This window comes from Streptopelia decaocto (genome assembly GCF_964273445.1).
Source record: "Streptopelia decaocto genome assembly, chromosome: 1".
In the NCBI taxonomy this organism is placed as follows: domain Eukaryota; kingdom Metazoa; phylum Chordata; class Aves; order Columbiformes; family Columbidae; genus Streptopelia; species Streptopelia decaocto.
The window spans coordinates 75,611,508-75,625,573 of record NC_138663.1 but is presented as its reverse complement, the minus strand read 5'-3'; the positions used below and the strand labels follow the sequence as shown (position 1 = coordinate 75,625,573).

At 42.4% G+C, this 14,066-nt stretch overlaps 1 protein-coding gene across 4 annotated transcripts in view; it reads left to right on the top strand.

The window, feature by feature from the left end:
- Window positions 1-14,066, top strand: part of STK38L (serine/threonine kinase 38 like) — a 70,774-nt gene that overhangs the window by 36,489 nt on the left and 20,219 nt on the right. For 3 of the 4 annotated variants that reach the window (XM_082064398.1, XM_082064399.1, XM_082064396.1), the window contains 2 exons: window positions 11,730-11,874; window positions 13,888-13,939. In XM_082064398.1, the coding sequence (XP_081920524.1) occupies window positions 11,741-11,874; window positions 13,888-13,939 (186 nt within the window). In that variant the 5' untranslated portion in view covers window positions 11,730-11,740. Of the gene's footprint in view, window positions 1-5,863; window positions 6,029-11,729; window positions 11,875-13,887; window positions 13,940-14,066 lie in introns of those variants that run through there. The other variant, XM_082064397.1, reaches the window with a different exon arrangement.

The following is a 14,066-nucleotide window of genomic DNA, read 5'->3' as shown; positions in this document are numbered from 1 at the left end:
CTTTTCAAGCAATTCAGATCGCTGCCTGAAAGGCTTCTTTATTTGCCACTCCACCAGTCTCCATCTTTACACATTGTTTGCACTAAACTGGTATCTCCATTTGAATTTCCTGAAGGTAACTCCACTTATCCTCATCTCCACTTCAGAGATAAAGAAATGGAGGCACAATGACATATAGTCACCTTGCGGGGCAATAGAAACACCTTGAAAAGGAACAGTGAGAGCCATTCTGCAGGAACACAAATGTTGCTTTTCCTTCTACTTTCCTGTCAAGCCCACAGCTTTGTATACAGTGACCTGTGTTCCATGAAGAGTCCTCTATACTGCTGAGTAGTGCTCCTTTTCTCAGTTGAGAGTGTGCTTAACCCTCAGGACATGTTGCTAACTCTTCTGTTCTGAAGGCTTTCTTGGTGGGAAATGTTTGCTCCTAGACAAGTTGTCTTGCCATAATTGATCATATCTTGAAAGTGTATGAAACTGGGGTCTTCATTAAGAGCCCAGTGTGTTGATCTCTTTATGAAGATTTTTTTTTTTTTTCTCTAATCTGGAAACTTGCCCATTCTTGCATGTCTAACTGTAGCACACCAGCTACACACAGCCTTAGTACCTTATAGAAACTAAGCAGATATCCTCTGTTCCTTTTCCCTCTCACTTTCTCTTGCAACTGGATATAGCCAGAGCTTTTTGCCCACACCCTGCTTTTGTCTGTCTTGTCCTTTAACTAGGAAACTAGATAATAGAATAAAATATCTGAGATTAATTTAAAGGAAAACACCACCCATTCTGAGTGAGCTTTCCCAGACTGAGACTGGAGAGTAACCTTCCACAGGGAACTCTAATGCCCATCACAAATCTCATCACCTTTCACCTAGGTGCAAATCTTCTGTTTCCTTTTTCTTTTTTGCCTTTGTCTTATCTTCCTAGAAGGGTGGATGTGTGGTTGTGTTGGAGGGATCACATGTACATACACATAACCATAACAAAGCACTACTCTGGTCACTCTTCAACCTTAGAGGAGATGAGTAGTGATATATATGTTCTCAAAGTGATATAAATGTTGAAATGCAAAAACACAGTGATATTGATTGTTCTAAAATAGTCTGATAATAAGGCAGGATAGTAATGCTTTCTCTTTCAGTTGTCCTTGTTACCATTGCAGGGATCAAATTCTGCCATTACGGTTCCTTCATTGAATAATATTTCTTTCTCCACCTTTGGTACTAGATGGCCAGAGCTCCTGGTGGTTTAGTGGTAAGAATATGGCACAGCTCCATCCCCACCATTCCAAATCTGCTTCCCAGCTTCAGAAACTAGGAAGGTGGTACCATTTATTCCTCTCTTGTGTCAGGCGACCACATGCATCTTCTCATTTCTGTGTATACTGGGCCTCATCAAGGTAGCCTGCTTTATGTGCCAACAGCTGTCTCCTTCTCCAAAAATCATAGTTAAATAAGTGAACTGTTGTAGTGTGATTTGAATTGGCAAACATCTGTTCTCCAGTATTGCATATACTAACAAGATGTAGTACCTGCATTTGCAGCTTTTTAAGGCCAGAGGGATCTGTTGTGCTTATTAACCCCAATTAGAGGCACTGCACAGGCCATAGCCGGTCATTGATGTTCTGCATCTTGTTTATCAGTCAGCTCCTTTGCTGGCACAGACTTACCATGTGTAATTACTTAATTTGATGTATGTGATCTAAAAAGAGCCTAGCAAGAGTCAGGGATTTGGACATACATCAGTAAAAAGAAAAACAAACTTAGTGCCCTTTTCTCCTCCAGCATTCTCCAATGGAAAAGTCACTTGTTGTTCCCAAAGGTGAAGCCCCCCTCTGCTCCTGCTTTCCTAGATTCCTTAGAAAATAGGAAGCCTTTACAGCATCCCTAAAATTTGAGAGTAGGGTTTCATGGATCAAAGCTGAAAATGTATTATGATTTGAATGAAACTTCATGGAGGTGCCACATTAGAAGCATCTTCTCTTATTCTTTACTTCTCTCCTAAGTTGTATCTATTGACCATGAAAGAGAAATCCACTGTGACTGAATGTTACTTTTAAGCAGTTGTACATGTTTTGGAGTGGGACATATCTTTCATTAGACCAGAGTATAATTTTATCAAGAAAACCAATAACTGAGGACAAAGCAGACTTTTGGTCAATGACCTTGTTCTGTTTGTAATTAGTTCATGATCCAAAACATTGTGGCAAATTACTTATCTCAGGCTTTTTTATGCCAGATAATTTAGTAGATCTTAAAACAATATTTTCTTGAATATGCCTGGATGCAGGTACCTGCTAAAAGCTGAGAAAAATGCTTAAGTGCACAGGAATGCAATTACTTCAGTAGATAGAAGAGCTTCCTGTTTTTAGACACTTCTAAGAGAACAAAGATTTGCAGCACTGTGAAAGTTGGGGAGAGACAGGAGAAAAAAAAGCTACAAGTAAACTAAATCAAGCTATGAAGTGCCATTTCACTGCACAGCATTGCTAGCTTTTCAGCAAGCTACTGATTTCTCTTGTCACCAATGAATTAAAATGCATCAATTCAGGTGTCACAGTAGACCCTGGAAGAGAGGGATGACTGCATGGGACTGCAAGTTTAGTTCCCTCTTGTGTATTGTGCCTCATTTAGTTGCCCAGGCTACTGTCCTGAGGTGACCTTCCATGTGGAGCACTCCTTGGAAGACAGAGTGGTGTGTGGATACACCAGTACCTCTATTCCCTTCCTGTTCCTAGCTCTAGCTCTATGTCCTTGCTGATGGAGCAACCTTTCTATCTTCTCGTCTCTACATGAGGTTAATAGGGTGGGTAGGAAAGTCCTATCTTGTAGTCACACACACATGTACAGTAAAGTAATTGAGTGGGTACTGCTAAATCGCAAATGATTGGATTGTCTTTAAAAGCCCTTCTGTGAAGAAAATTAAAATGAGTTATTGGAAAGGACAGCATGAGAAGATTTTGGTATGTCATTGCAAGTCATTCAACATTGAGTGAGTGTTCTAAGTGCAGGATGTCTCAAAATGTACTCTTAACTTTGGGACAGAGCTATTGTTAGTAGAGCATAAAGAATGTAATTGTATCACCAAAGGTTGAGGCAAGTGGAGCCGAGATGAAGCTACCTTATCAGTGGATTTGCGTTTCTAAACTTTAGGTGACCAGCCTCCCATTGTTAGTGAAATCAAAGGTTATGATGTTTGGATCAGAGATCTCTTTGCTACTTGAAATGGACAAAAGATTAACTCTAAAAGGCAGGAAACAAAGTGCATGTATCTTATATAGGTGTAGATATACGTAGTTTATATATATACCTACATACATACATATATATATATATACATGCATAGTTTCACCCAGCCCCTACATATCTTTTCTCATCAGGGAAATGAATTTGTTTGTCAGCTGTGTTTGCTGCTCATTGAAAGTAGCAGAGAACTGAATTACGGCAACTGGTCATGGGAGACTTCTGCTGCTTGACTTTGTTGAATAGCAGGAAATCCTGGAGTGCAGCATAACTCCAATATTCAGGTTTTATTCCATATTAGGAAATATTTCCTTATCATTACTGTGGGTGTGTTGGAATGATTTGTGAGATTAATTTCTGTGAGCCAAATTAAAAGACGAGGCCCTGTCGCTCACTTTTGTCTTTTGGACGAACTTCTTGGGAAGGAATGAACAGGCTCAGCCTGGGGAAGAGTGGCCTTTTTCACTCAACACAGGTGAAGCCAACCTCACCAAAACCATTTTAAAATAAATCATGTCAGCCCGGTGCGGTTCCTCAATCTGGGTTACACAGCTTCTGCTGCTGGCACCAAGCACTGAGTGGCAGCGGGAGAGAAACAAACAGATGGTTTGATGGAAAGTGGGACGGCTTCTTTCAGAAACAGTGCTGGCTAATGCCAGCCTACAGTGTGCACACAACTGTGGCCTTCACTGGGGAGGAGCTGTTGTTTTTCTGAGGGTTTTTTTGCCCAGTCTATTTGTAGCTTCTCCTTGGCAATTTGAGGTATTTTTAGATTTAGGAGTCTACCCCAAAACAGGTAAGTTCCTTTGTTTTGGCAGCATCTCTTACTTGTCTGTGTTGGGTGAAAAGCTCTTCTGGGGTTGAGGGAACATGTTGGACCCAGCCACTGACACCCCAAGTTGGTCTCAGGGCCTCCCTGTCCTCCAGGTTTCCCTGGTGTCATCAGTCCCAGAGGCTGCAGGACCCGTGTGGCTTTTCCATCCCCACGTCCTGCGTGTCTGTGAACAATCTCCTCGAGGTTTTCTCACGCTCGTGGGGGTTGGGCACTGGGAGTATCTGCTCTTTTTGGTTTATGAGCTGGGGCCGGGCAAGCCATGGAGCGCTCTCTGCTTTTAGCTGTGACTATAATGGGCAACCCACCCAGACGCTCCATGGGGACAGCAAGAATGGCTTAAAATGGCTAAAACATTTGAACATCTTTTTCTTTTAAATAGCAAAGACTGTTCTGACAGAGCTAATTTTACTGGGTTTCTTAGTGCTACTTTAAATAGAACAAATGTAATTCATTCTGTAACTTTAAAGTAGCAAAGCTTACTAGAATCTAACATACGTTGGGGGATGAATAACAAACCAGAGGAAATGAAGTATACAAATGAGATAAATGAAATCAGTGTCAGTGATGTCAGTGGCTTGTTGCATTCTTGTTATTTCATTTTCCCTTCTCAGATGGGGACTGTTGTAAAAACTGGAGGGTGTCAGCAAGATCTGGTCTTGGCAATAATGTCAAAGAAGAAGAATCTGCGTGTGAAGTGTCTGATTTGTTGTACTTGGCAGGGAATGTTGCTTCCTTCAGGTAGCATGTTAAATAAAATAGTGGCTTGTGAGTGGTGATACTACTGAAAACATGAATTATGTAGGAACATAATATTTATTTTTCTTTCAGAAACATGCCCCAGAGCAGTGCTTGGCAAGCGTGCTGATCTGATAACTGTGAACTTCAGTAACAGCAGCAGCACAGCTAGCATCATCCAGATGCCAAGAACAAGAATATTAGGTCAAAACCTGTTGAGCTGAAGGGTTTTTTAATTGACGTAAATGAACTTTGGACAAGGCTCCTTTCTGAACATGGAAGTATGTATTTAGTAATAACACAACTATTAGGATCACACTCTGAGAGTTGAAAAATATTGGTCTGTAATTGATGTAGATTGGAGTAGTAGGGTTTTCTTGTTTGCTTGCTGCTTGGAAACTTCAGGATCCTGTAGTGTTTTGTTTGTTTCTGGAGGTTTCTCAAAAGTTTTGGAAGTGGATTTACAGTGGGGTTCTAGAAAAAGAATGCAGGAAACCTCTCCAGGAGGAGACTGGGTATAAACAATTGGATGGTGAAAATATATATGGTGTCATTGCCAAATTTGTCCTAGCACAGAAACTGTAGTGCAGAAACTCGTTTTCCCTCCAGGCTGATACCACAGTATGACCACTTTCTCCTTCTGCTTCATCGTTGCAGTTATCAGCTGTCGTACAACATTTTTATATTTGCTTTCTGTTTGCGTGTCAGCTCATACCACACACAGCTGCATGTTTCAGAAGTTGCCCAGGGTGCCTGGGCGGCTGCTGCTCCAGCTGCTGCTCCTCCCCTTGCTCTGGCCAGTATGTCACACCACCTCATCCTGCCAAGCCTTTGGTTGCTTATTTTATTTATCTGTCCCTGCCCACTGCCTTTTGGTGTGAATCATGCTGTTATTTGTGTATGGGCTTATATATATATATCTCTATATATGTATATTTAGATATATGTATCTCCTGCTTCTCTTTAAGAGAATCCAAATGATTTGGAGGCAGCAGGGCTGGTGCTTGTACTTGAAGCCTTGCTGTATCCGTGCTGCTTTCCTAGATAGCACTCCATTTTTAAAATATAATCCTTGTAACTAGCGGGTTTTAGTGCCCAGTTTTGCTAGTTGCTTTGTGTTTTTTCTAAGGAGCCAAGCAGCGTTGCTAAGTCCGCTCTGCCTTCTCACCCAGAAGAGCTCCAGCACTGCTCACAGTGGTGACAGCTGATGTTTCTGAAGGTACTTGCTTTATTGAGCCGTTCGCGTGTCCTTTGGAACAGGTCTGGCACTGGAAGTTTTTTCTCTCCTTTCTCTTTTACTATCTAATTCTTGAAAAAAGAGCCACTTATATGCTTCATTTCAGGAGTGAGTTGAATGACAAAAAGCGTCATGCTGAGAAAAGGGCAACTTTGAAAGGCAGAAATATGTTTCAGTATCTGCTTTACATGGAGGCTTTCACTCAAGAGCCAGATTCTCTTGGAATGTAAATGTAAACTTTATAACCTTTGCAGTTTTACCCTTTTTACTGTAATAGTCAACTGACTTCCTACTCACTGGGCTTTAGGGGCATGATTTGGTGTATATATGAAAATTATTATCAGCCTTTTCTGTGACATAGCTGTTTTAGGAGGAAGGATTGGTGTTTCCTGTCCTGCTGAACATGTATGTAGCTTTACATTTTAAATCCAAATCAGAGAACCAGCAGCATGACATAAGTAGCATTGTTCTGTCACATGGAAAAAAACCCCAAACAAATGTGCTTTTCTCTCCAATAGAACTGTATGTGGTGTTTGTTCCGTATCTTAAATACGCACTGAGTAATGAGTCCAGAGTAAATTTATTCTAGGGCTGCTGTATAATTATACTATATGCATGATTTCAAAAATAAGAATATTTCCACTGTGTGGCTTAGGTCCAGATTAATTTGATAGTGTAGATCCAGCCTTATTTGACAGGAAGAACAAGCTATATGATATAACACAGTTGTGCAGGAGACTTGTCTGTAAAGAGACTGGCACCTTCAGATCCGTTCTTATGGAAGTGGACCCCAGTTGTGATCCCCACCACTGTCTAACTGGTACAGACTTGCTCTTTTTCTGGCAATCTGTGTAAGAGAACACAAGAATTGATTGCATGGGTTACTGTAGCATCCCAAGAAAAGTGAAACCCTCTAATAAGGAAAATAGCAGGAAAGGTTGGTTTCAGTTTTCACTTCTTGTAGCATACTCTCACGTATTTATTATGCTCACTGAAGTGAGAAATAATTTAAAAAGTAAATGTGGAACGTTGGAAGAAGATGTTAGAAGGACCTGAAATTATGAACTTAACTGCTTTGGGAGGAGTGTTGGGTCTTGGTGCATTTTTTTTTGTTTTTCCTATAGTAGTATTTGAATCTTCACCATCGCTACAGTTCAAATCTTTGGTGATGTGAAGGGTTATGATTATGCTCTACTCCACATCCCTGTCCTGTTGCTCAGTCTTACGGTTTGGGAAGTATGCCGTTGGGTAATAACGCAACTTTCTAGAGATCTTGTAGCACATCTGTGTTGGGATGCTGTTTCATCCCTCGTTATCCTTTTTACTTTAAAGTCCAGAGCTACTTGAATATGTAGAAATAGGCTGTAAATTACTGAGGGTGTCAAAGCTCCATCCTTCCTTCCTGCAAAACAACAGCTCTGTGCTTGCTCTCATCTTCGCACACTCTGGATGTTCTGAAATGGAGCTGTGGAGATGTGCGAGAGGCTTGGGTTTTGTGTTCTCATCCTTTCCTGATTAGAAAATGATCCCGCAAGCTGCCAAGCATTTTTTTTCAGAGGCTTAACAGTTCTCTAGGTGCCTTGATTTCTTCAACTTCTCCTCTTCTGAGTTGTAGCAGGTGGGATTGGATGCCTCAGTGATTTTGCTCTGATTACCACAGCCTGAATACAATAGTCTAATATGAAAACATTAATAATGGACTGTGGGAGCTGCCAAGAAGCATCTGGAGAGGACAGGCGGGAGTTTTGAGTTACCAGTTCTGTAGCAGAAGCTCGATGTGAAGTTTTCAACAGTGGAAATGCTTTCAGGAAAATTGAACAAGGGTTTGACTTAGAGCTGTTCTGATAGATGGGAGCACAGAGTGAAGTTGTAGTAAACACTGCTTGGCCTTTGTCTGCTTCCCAATCAGGAAAGATCTGGGAATAAAAAGATAAAACATATGCTTGGACCAGGCAGCATTTTCCTATCAGAAGGGAGATGGCTGGTCAGGGCAGACTTATTCCTGAAAACTCCAGCTTGTAAGCACTGGGGCTGCTGTACCCTGCTCTCCCTTGTTCTTTGGGAACACCTTTCATTTCCTCCCTGCTGTGCTACTGTCCCACCCGCCTCTTGGGGCAAGATGTCCCTTGGTCACTCCACACCCCTCTGTCTCCTCTGCCCACGCCGTAGGTGCTTGCTGCTGCACGGAGCTGGCATCAGGAGAAATGCTCGTGCTGTGCATTCAACCATCCAACCAGGAGGCACAGGCTCGATTTCTGGGCCAAGCAGCACATATGGCATCTCTGCTCCTGGCAGCTCCGAGAGGTTGTCCTGTGGGCTGCACGCTGCTCCATGTCTCCTGTTGGTTTGATGTCTCTCTCATTCACAGCCGGTGGTGAATCATTTTTTCCAAAGTAACAGGCCCTTCAGTCCTCATCAGCCGAAGGAGTTTTGGCCAAATGCATCTGTCTGGTTAGTATGACTGTCGTCGTGGATGAAAGAGCCTAAAGCAAGGCTGGTGATGCAGCAGGAATAGAATGGTTCCATTATGCAAATGGCATGAGTTTGGGTGAATTAGTAGTTTTTTGAGGGAATTTCCAAGAACTATGGGTGGCACCTCTTCAAAACATTCCCGTTAAAGTGCTGAGGTCAGTAGAAGTAGTGTGCTGTCAATAAAAGGCCCCATTTTGAAGCTTCTTCCTTCTCACCCCCACCCTCTCCGGCATAATTTGTTTATAAAGGTCATATTTAGGGATTTTATTTGGTTGCTCCCAAATTAATATTTTGTCTGGGATGTGGTTTTGTGCTTTGTTTGAGGGTTTGGTAGTAGAAGCAGAGAGGCAGGGGGAAAAACAATGAAGAGGTTTTCTCTGCTGTGAGTTGGCCTAAGATTTTGTGGGGTGCCTTGTGTCTCCTGCCAGGTCTGTGCTCTTTTCTATTTACTTTGGGGAGGATGGAGAGTTCAGGACACTTCTTGGCTTTACAGAGTTGATTTTTGGTTTTCTTTCACCACAATGACAGAACTAGCTGGGGTTTGCAAACAGAGAGAATGTAACCTGTCTCAAGGAAATGCCGTGCTGTAGGACAGCGTGGCCCGGAGGCAGGGCTGGTGAGCTGTGCATGGGGTACATGGGATGCTGGAAGCAAATGCTTCTGGTGATGTAACCTTCCTGCTTTGGTGGGCTCACGCCACGGTATGATGGTGAAGTTGATACAAATTTCTTCTCCGTTAAATAACTTTCTCTGAGCTCGCTAGCTTATGGGTTGGGTTCTCGTCTATATTTTCCTACTGTAGAACCACAGTGAGGGTCAGCCCCCGCTATTTATAGCATGGTGTGCTAGTGCCAGAATTGTTATCTCCTTTTTACAGGCTTAATAAAATGAAGTGACTTAGATTTGCTGTTAGGTAACGTCTGTGTTTATGAGTATAGGAGTATGGGGAAAACAAATTAACAGGAAACAAAACTACAGTGTTGTTTTATCCGACCGGGAATACAAGATGTGCAAAGGATAAATATCCTGTTGCTTGCCGATGCTAGAGTGCACTCATTATACCTTAAGTAAAGGTTAATCCATTTCAAGCCTGGGTTAATGCTGCACTATCCTGACACTCCAAAATGATCAGAAGGTGGGTTTTTACTCTATTGGGTCATTTATTGAAATAATTTAATCACAGATGCAAGCATGTGATCTGCAGTTGCTCTGTTTGATATGAGTGTGTCCATATGCTGTAGGTTTTGCTCTCAGATACATGTTTTATACTTTTTTTCAACCTATCAAGGGAGAAAGAAAGTGTAACATTCTATAACAGACTCAATACGGAGAGCACAGCCAAGTTCTCCAGCTTTTCAAGAAGTATCTAGTGTGGAGTACATGCTTGTGTGAAGAATAAACCCCTTAATTTTTAGTAAATATTACTAACAGTTGACAGCTCTCACCTTTCTTTAGCAGAAAAGTGAAGGGGATAAAAGAGTGTTTAAAAAATAGGAATATTGACAACATTGTAAAGTAGTGGTAGTGCCATTAAAAGCTCACTGTATATGTATAGAGATGTATTTTTATTCTCAGAATTCTGGCGTCTTGCACACTCCAAAATACACAGCTAAAATAATATCTACATAATGCTATAAAACGCCTCTATTTGTGACACAGCAGCTGCGTTTCTGGCAACAAATATCTTAGTGCGCACCAAATCCAATTAAAAATCCACAAGATGAAATGCTGTCTTCATGGAGGAGAGCAGGCAAATGCAAAGCAAAAAAAAACCCCGAGCAGAATTAAGCAATCTTCCTGTCTGATGTGGACTTGTGAGTTTTCTTCTCTATGAAACTTTTAATTGGTTCACCTTAAAAGGTATTAGGATCTGCTTCAAGATCATAAACCTAATTTGGGATTTGTCTTCCTCAAAATCCCCTTGTGAAATAGAAGGGTTACGTAAATAATCAAAAGGAAGTGTATGTACTTCTGCATGATTTTCCAAAACCAACCCCAAAACAACCTGAACAAATGAGCGTGGGGCAGAGATGCTATTTCTGGCTCCCCTCACTCTCTAAAGTGCCTCAACCCACTTCCAGGTAGGGCATGAGTCCCAGGACAAACTGTGCTTTATTTTTTCACCTCCTCTGGCTTCCCCAGACCAGCTGCAGGAGACTCAGGACTGCCCTAAGATGTTGTTTTTCCCAGTCTTTAAAGTGTTTTTTTAGCACATTCAAGTTCTTTGGGCTCAAGATGAGAGCTATGGAAGAGAGCACCCTTTCTTCTTTCCTCTTCTCAGTTTTTAAGTGCTCAGTGACCGTATGCGCTGCCCTATAAGTACTTTATATCTACATGGGTAACACATTTACAACTGCATGAGATGATACCCCCTTGAATTTGAGAATCAAATGCTGGGAGCTCTGGAATGAGCAGCCACTCCAGAAAAGGCTCGTTTTGTAGGCGACATGGCACAGAGGTGGTCAGAAAGGAAACAAACTGAAAGACTGGTTGCCTTAAAAAAACGAAAAAAAACCCCACAGCAACAGAAGTTTTCCTTTTTAAATACAGCAAATCCATTTTAAATACAGCAAATCCATTATTTCATTTTCATGTGATGATTTCTAGAAATCCCCCCAACTGTCCACATGCAATTTTGTTGAGCGACTTTAAAATTCAAAGAAATGTAATGGCTATCTTCTGTCCTTGAAACAGCTTCTCTTCTGCATTAGGGGTTTTGTCCATTTACTTCTTCACTTTATCTTGTCCTTTTGGTAGCACCTAGGATTTCTGGAGTCTGAAATTGTCGTAGAGTTGTGACATGTCCAGCTGTGGGAGCTGCCTGGTCCTCCTCTCGCTTCCCCCTTTTCCTTCCCGTGCTCCGTTACCTCTTCCCTCCCCCAGGCTGGACTCAAGTCAGCCAGAGGTACATTTTCCTCATTTGTGGACAAGAGCTGCCCGTAGCCTGCATAATTCTTTGCTATGATTCACCCTTTGTTTTGCCAACATGTTGTTATTTTTTTAGAGAGTGGGTAGTGAGTCCGTCTGCTATCTTGGGATAATTTTATAATGCAGCTTTTTAATGGAGTTTCTTATATCTGAAAAACAGTGTCTTCCCTGTGAATTCTGTAGCATCTAAGAATTTGGAGACAGGGAGTGGGAAAGAGGAAAATATATATACTTTTAAATTTTTTTTTTCAAGTGAGTAATGATTTGACATGTTCTGTTTCAGTACATGTTACCATGGCGATGACTGCAGGGACTACAACATCCTTTCCCATGAGTAACCACACCCGGGAGAGAGTGACGGTGGCCAAACTTACGCTGGAGAACTTCTACAGCAACCTCATTATACAGCATGAAGAGAGAGAAACCAGGTACTGGCTCTGCTTCCTCTCACTCCTCTTCAGCTTTTCTTGGTTGGCTTTTGGCCATGTTTGTTTAAGGGCACTTTGATCCCTGTGCACACAGTAGTTTTGGAAGTTTTTCTGTACTTGGTGGCAAGGAGCTAATCCTTGAATGGCACAGGCTGCCTTTCAGCAGCTGTGCTGGTAGACCTGCTACCACACCAAGTAGTCACTGAGTGACCAAGGACCTCCGCTTTTGATGTTCTCATACAGTTTAAACCTAACAATGTTCAAGAACTGATTGGAAAGCCTGGCAATATTCAAGAAGAGACTGGACAATGCCCTCAGACACATGGTGTGAATTTTGGGGTTGTCCTGTGCAGGGACAGGAGTTGGACTCTGATCCTTGTGGACCCCTTCCAGCTCAGGACGTTCTATGATTCTAATTTGCCTCCTCATCAGATTATTACTACTTTGCAGACACCAATCGGTGCAGAGTCTTATTTTGCGGCATGTGTGAGGTTTCTGCTTCTGTGTGCAGGGTTGGTGAACTTGGATTCCTCTGTGCCTGCTGCAGAGAATAAAATCTACAGGGGTAGATGCTGCAGAGCCGCTGATGGGTGCTAACTTGGTTTTGTGTAAGGCAGTTGCTCCTGGTGTCTATTCATGCTCTGCAGCACAGAGGTCATGCCAAGACTCATAAACCATGCAGAAGGGAGTGTACAGGAGGTAGGGAACAGAACTGATAGGAGAGGTGTTTGACAGGGTGATGGGGTAAGGAAAGGAGGCAGAGAACTGGGGGTGTCCTGGGGTGGAAATAAGGGGCAGTAAAGAGCATAGAGTTGGTGATGAAACGTTTGAGAGGCTCTTGGGTGGGCAGGAAAGACTCTGGGGATGATGTAGTACCTGCATCTAAATTACTCTTGGGTGGTGTTGACTGGTGCTTCTTGCATGGGAATATGCATTGGTCATCTTCTCTTTAGCTTCTCTCATCAGTGCCCAGTTCTGCCTCTGATGTGGTGAAGTGCTACTTGAATTAAGTGTCAAAGCACCAAGCATTTGTTTATAATTAATGTTGTGTTTCGAATTGTCAACAGCATGTGAAATTATCATTCCCTTGGTAATATGTTTTTAATTGAGGGGTTTTCAGCCAAGCAGCAGGGTTTCTCTCTTCATCATATTTAGTCATTATCCCATGTAATTGAGTTACTTCGAGTTAGGAGAATAGACTGTCTACTGAGGGCCTTTAATTTAGGGGATCCTGCTGTACTTCCCAAAGTGCAGAAAGACACCAGCAGCCTGGCATGCAGCCTTTGAGCTCTGGGCTGCTCTTAGTGGGTAACCAGCTCTCTGGAAGCTGTACCCTGGTGGTCATAAAGAAGCATCCCATGGGTGGAAGGAGGGGGCTGCAGCAGACACGTTGCCATGTACTTGACCCCCTGTCATCTGTGGCGTATTCCCAGGCATCGCTCCCCACTCAGACCCTCCCAGCCTGGCCTGGCACCAGCTGGAGGAGCCCTGGGCCAGGCAGGACACTGGGAGGAGATGATGAAGAATCTGAAGGGTAGAGCTAGTTGGTGTGAGGGTAAGGGGAGCAGGACCAGGTGTGTGACCAGGGAAAGGTCAGCAAGGCTGAGATTCGGGGTGAAAGCTGGAGCTGGCTGAGGTGCTGGAGGTAGAGCCGAGGTAGAAATGGTGAAAACAACATGTTTGTTCTGATTCATAATCCTAATTTATAAAAATGGCCTTACTCCAACAAAATTATATGAAGAAATATGTGTAATTAGAGTGATTATATATTTGGACCTTTAATGCCTATTTCTGCAAATACATAAGTATGTGTTTAAATTTGCTTATACATTTCACCTGCTTTGGTCACAAATGAGTAAATGGATGGAGCGGGCAGTACATCTTCAAACTTCCATTTGAGGCAAACTCTTTAGTATCTGGAATACATGAAGTGAAGGCATTGTCTTGCTGTAGTGTTATGTTTGTTTTTAACAAATAATTAAAAAAGCAATGTCCTGTTTCTTCCCTTTCCAGGCAGAAGAAGCTGGAAGTGGCTATGGAAGAGGAAGGCCTTGCAGATGAGGAGGTAATACTACCTCAATAACCTTTGAAGAGGCTGCTTTGCTTTTGTTGCACTACTTCAAATTGGCATTTGAGGAGCTTACAGAAACATCAGCTAGCATGACATTATTTTGTAAATGAATGTTGCCCCT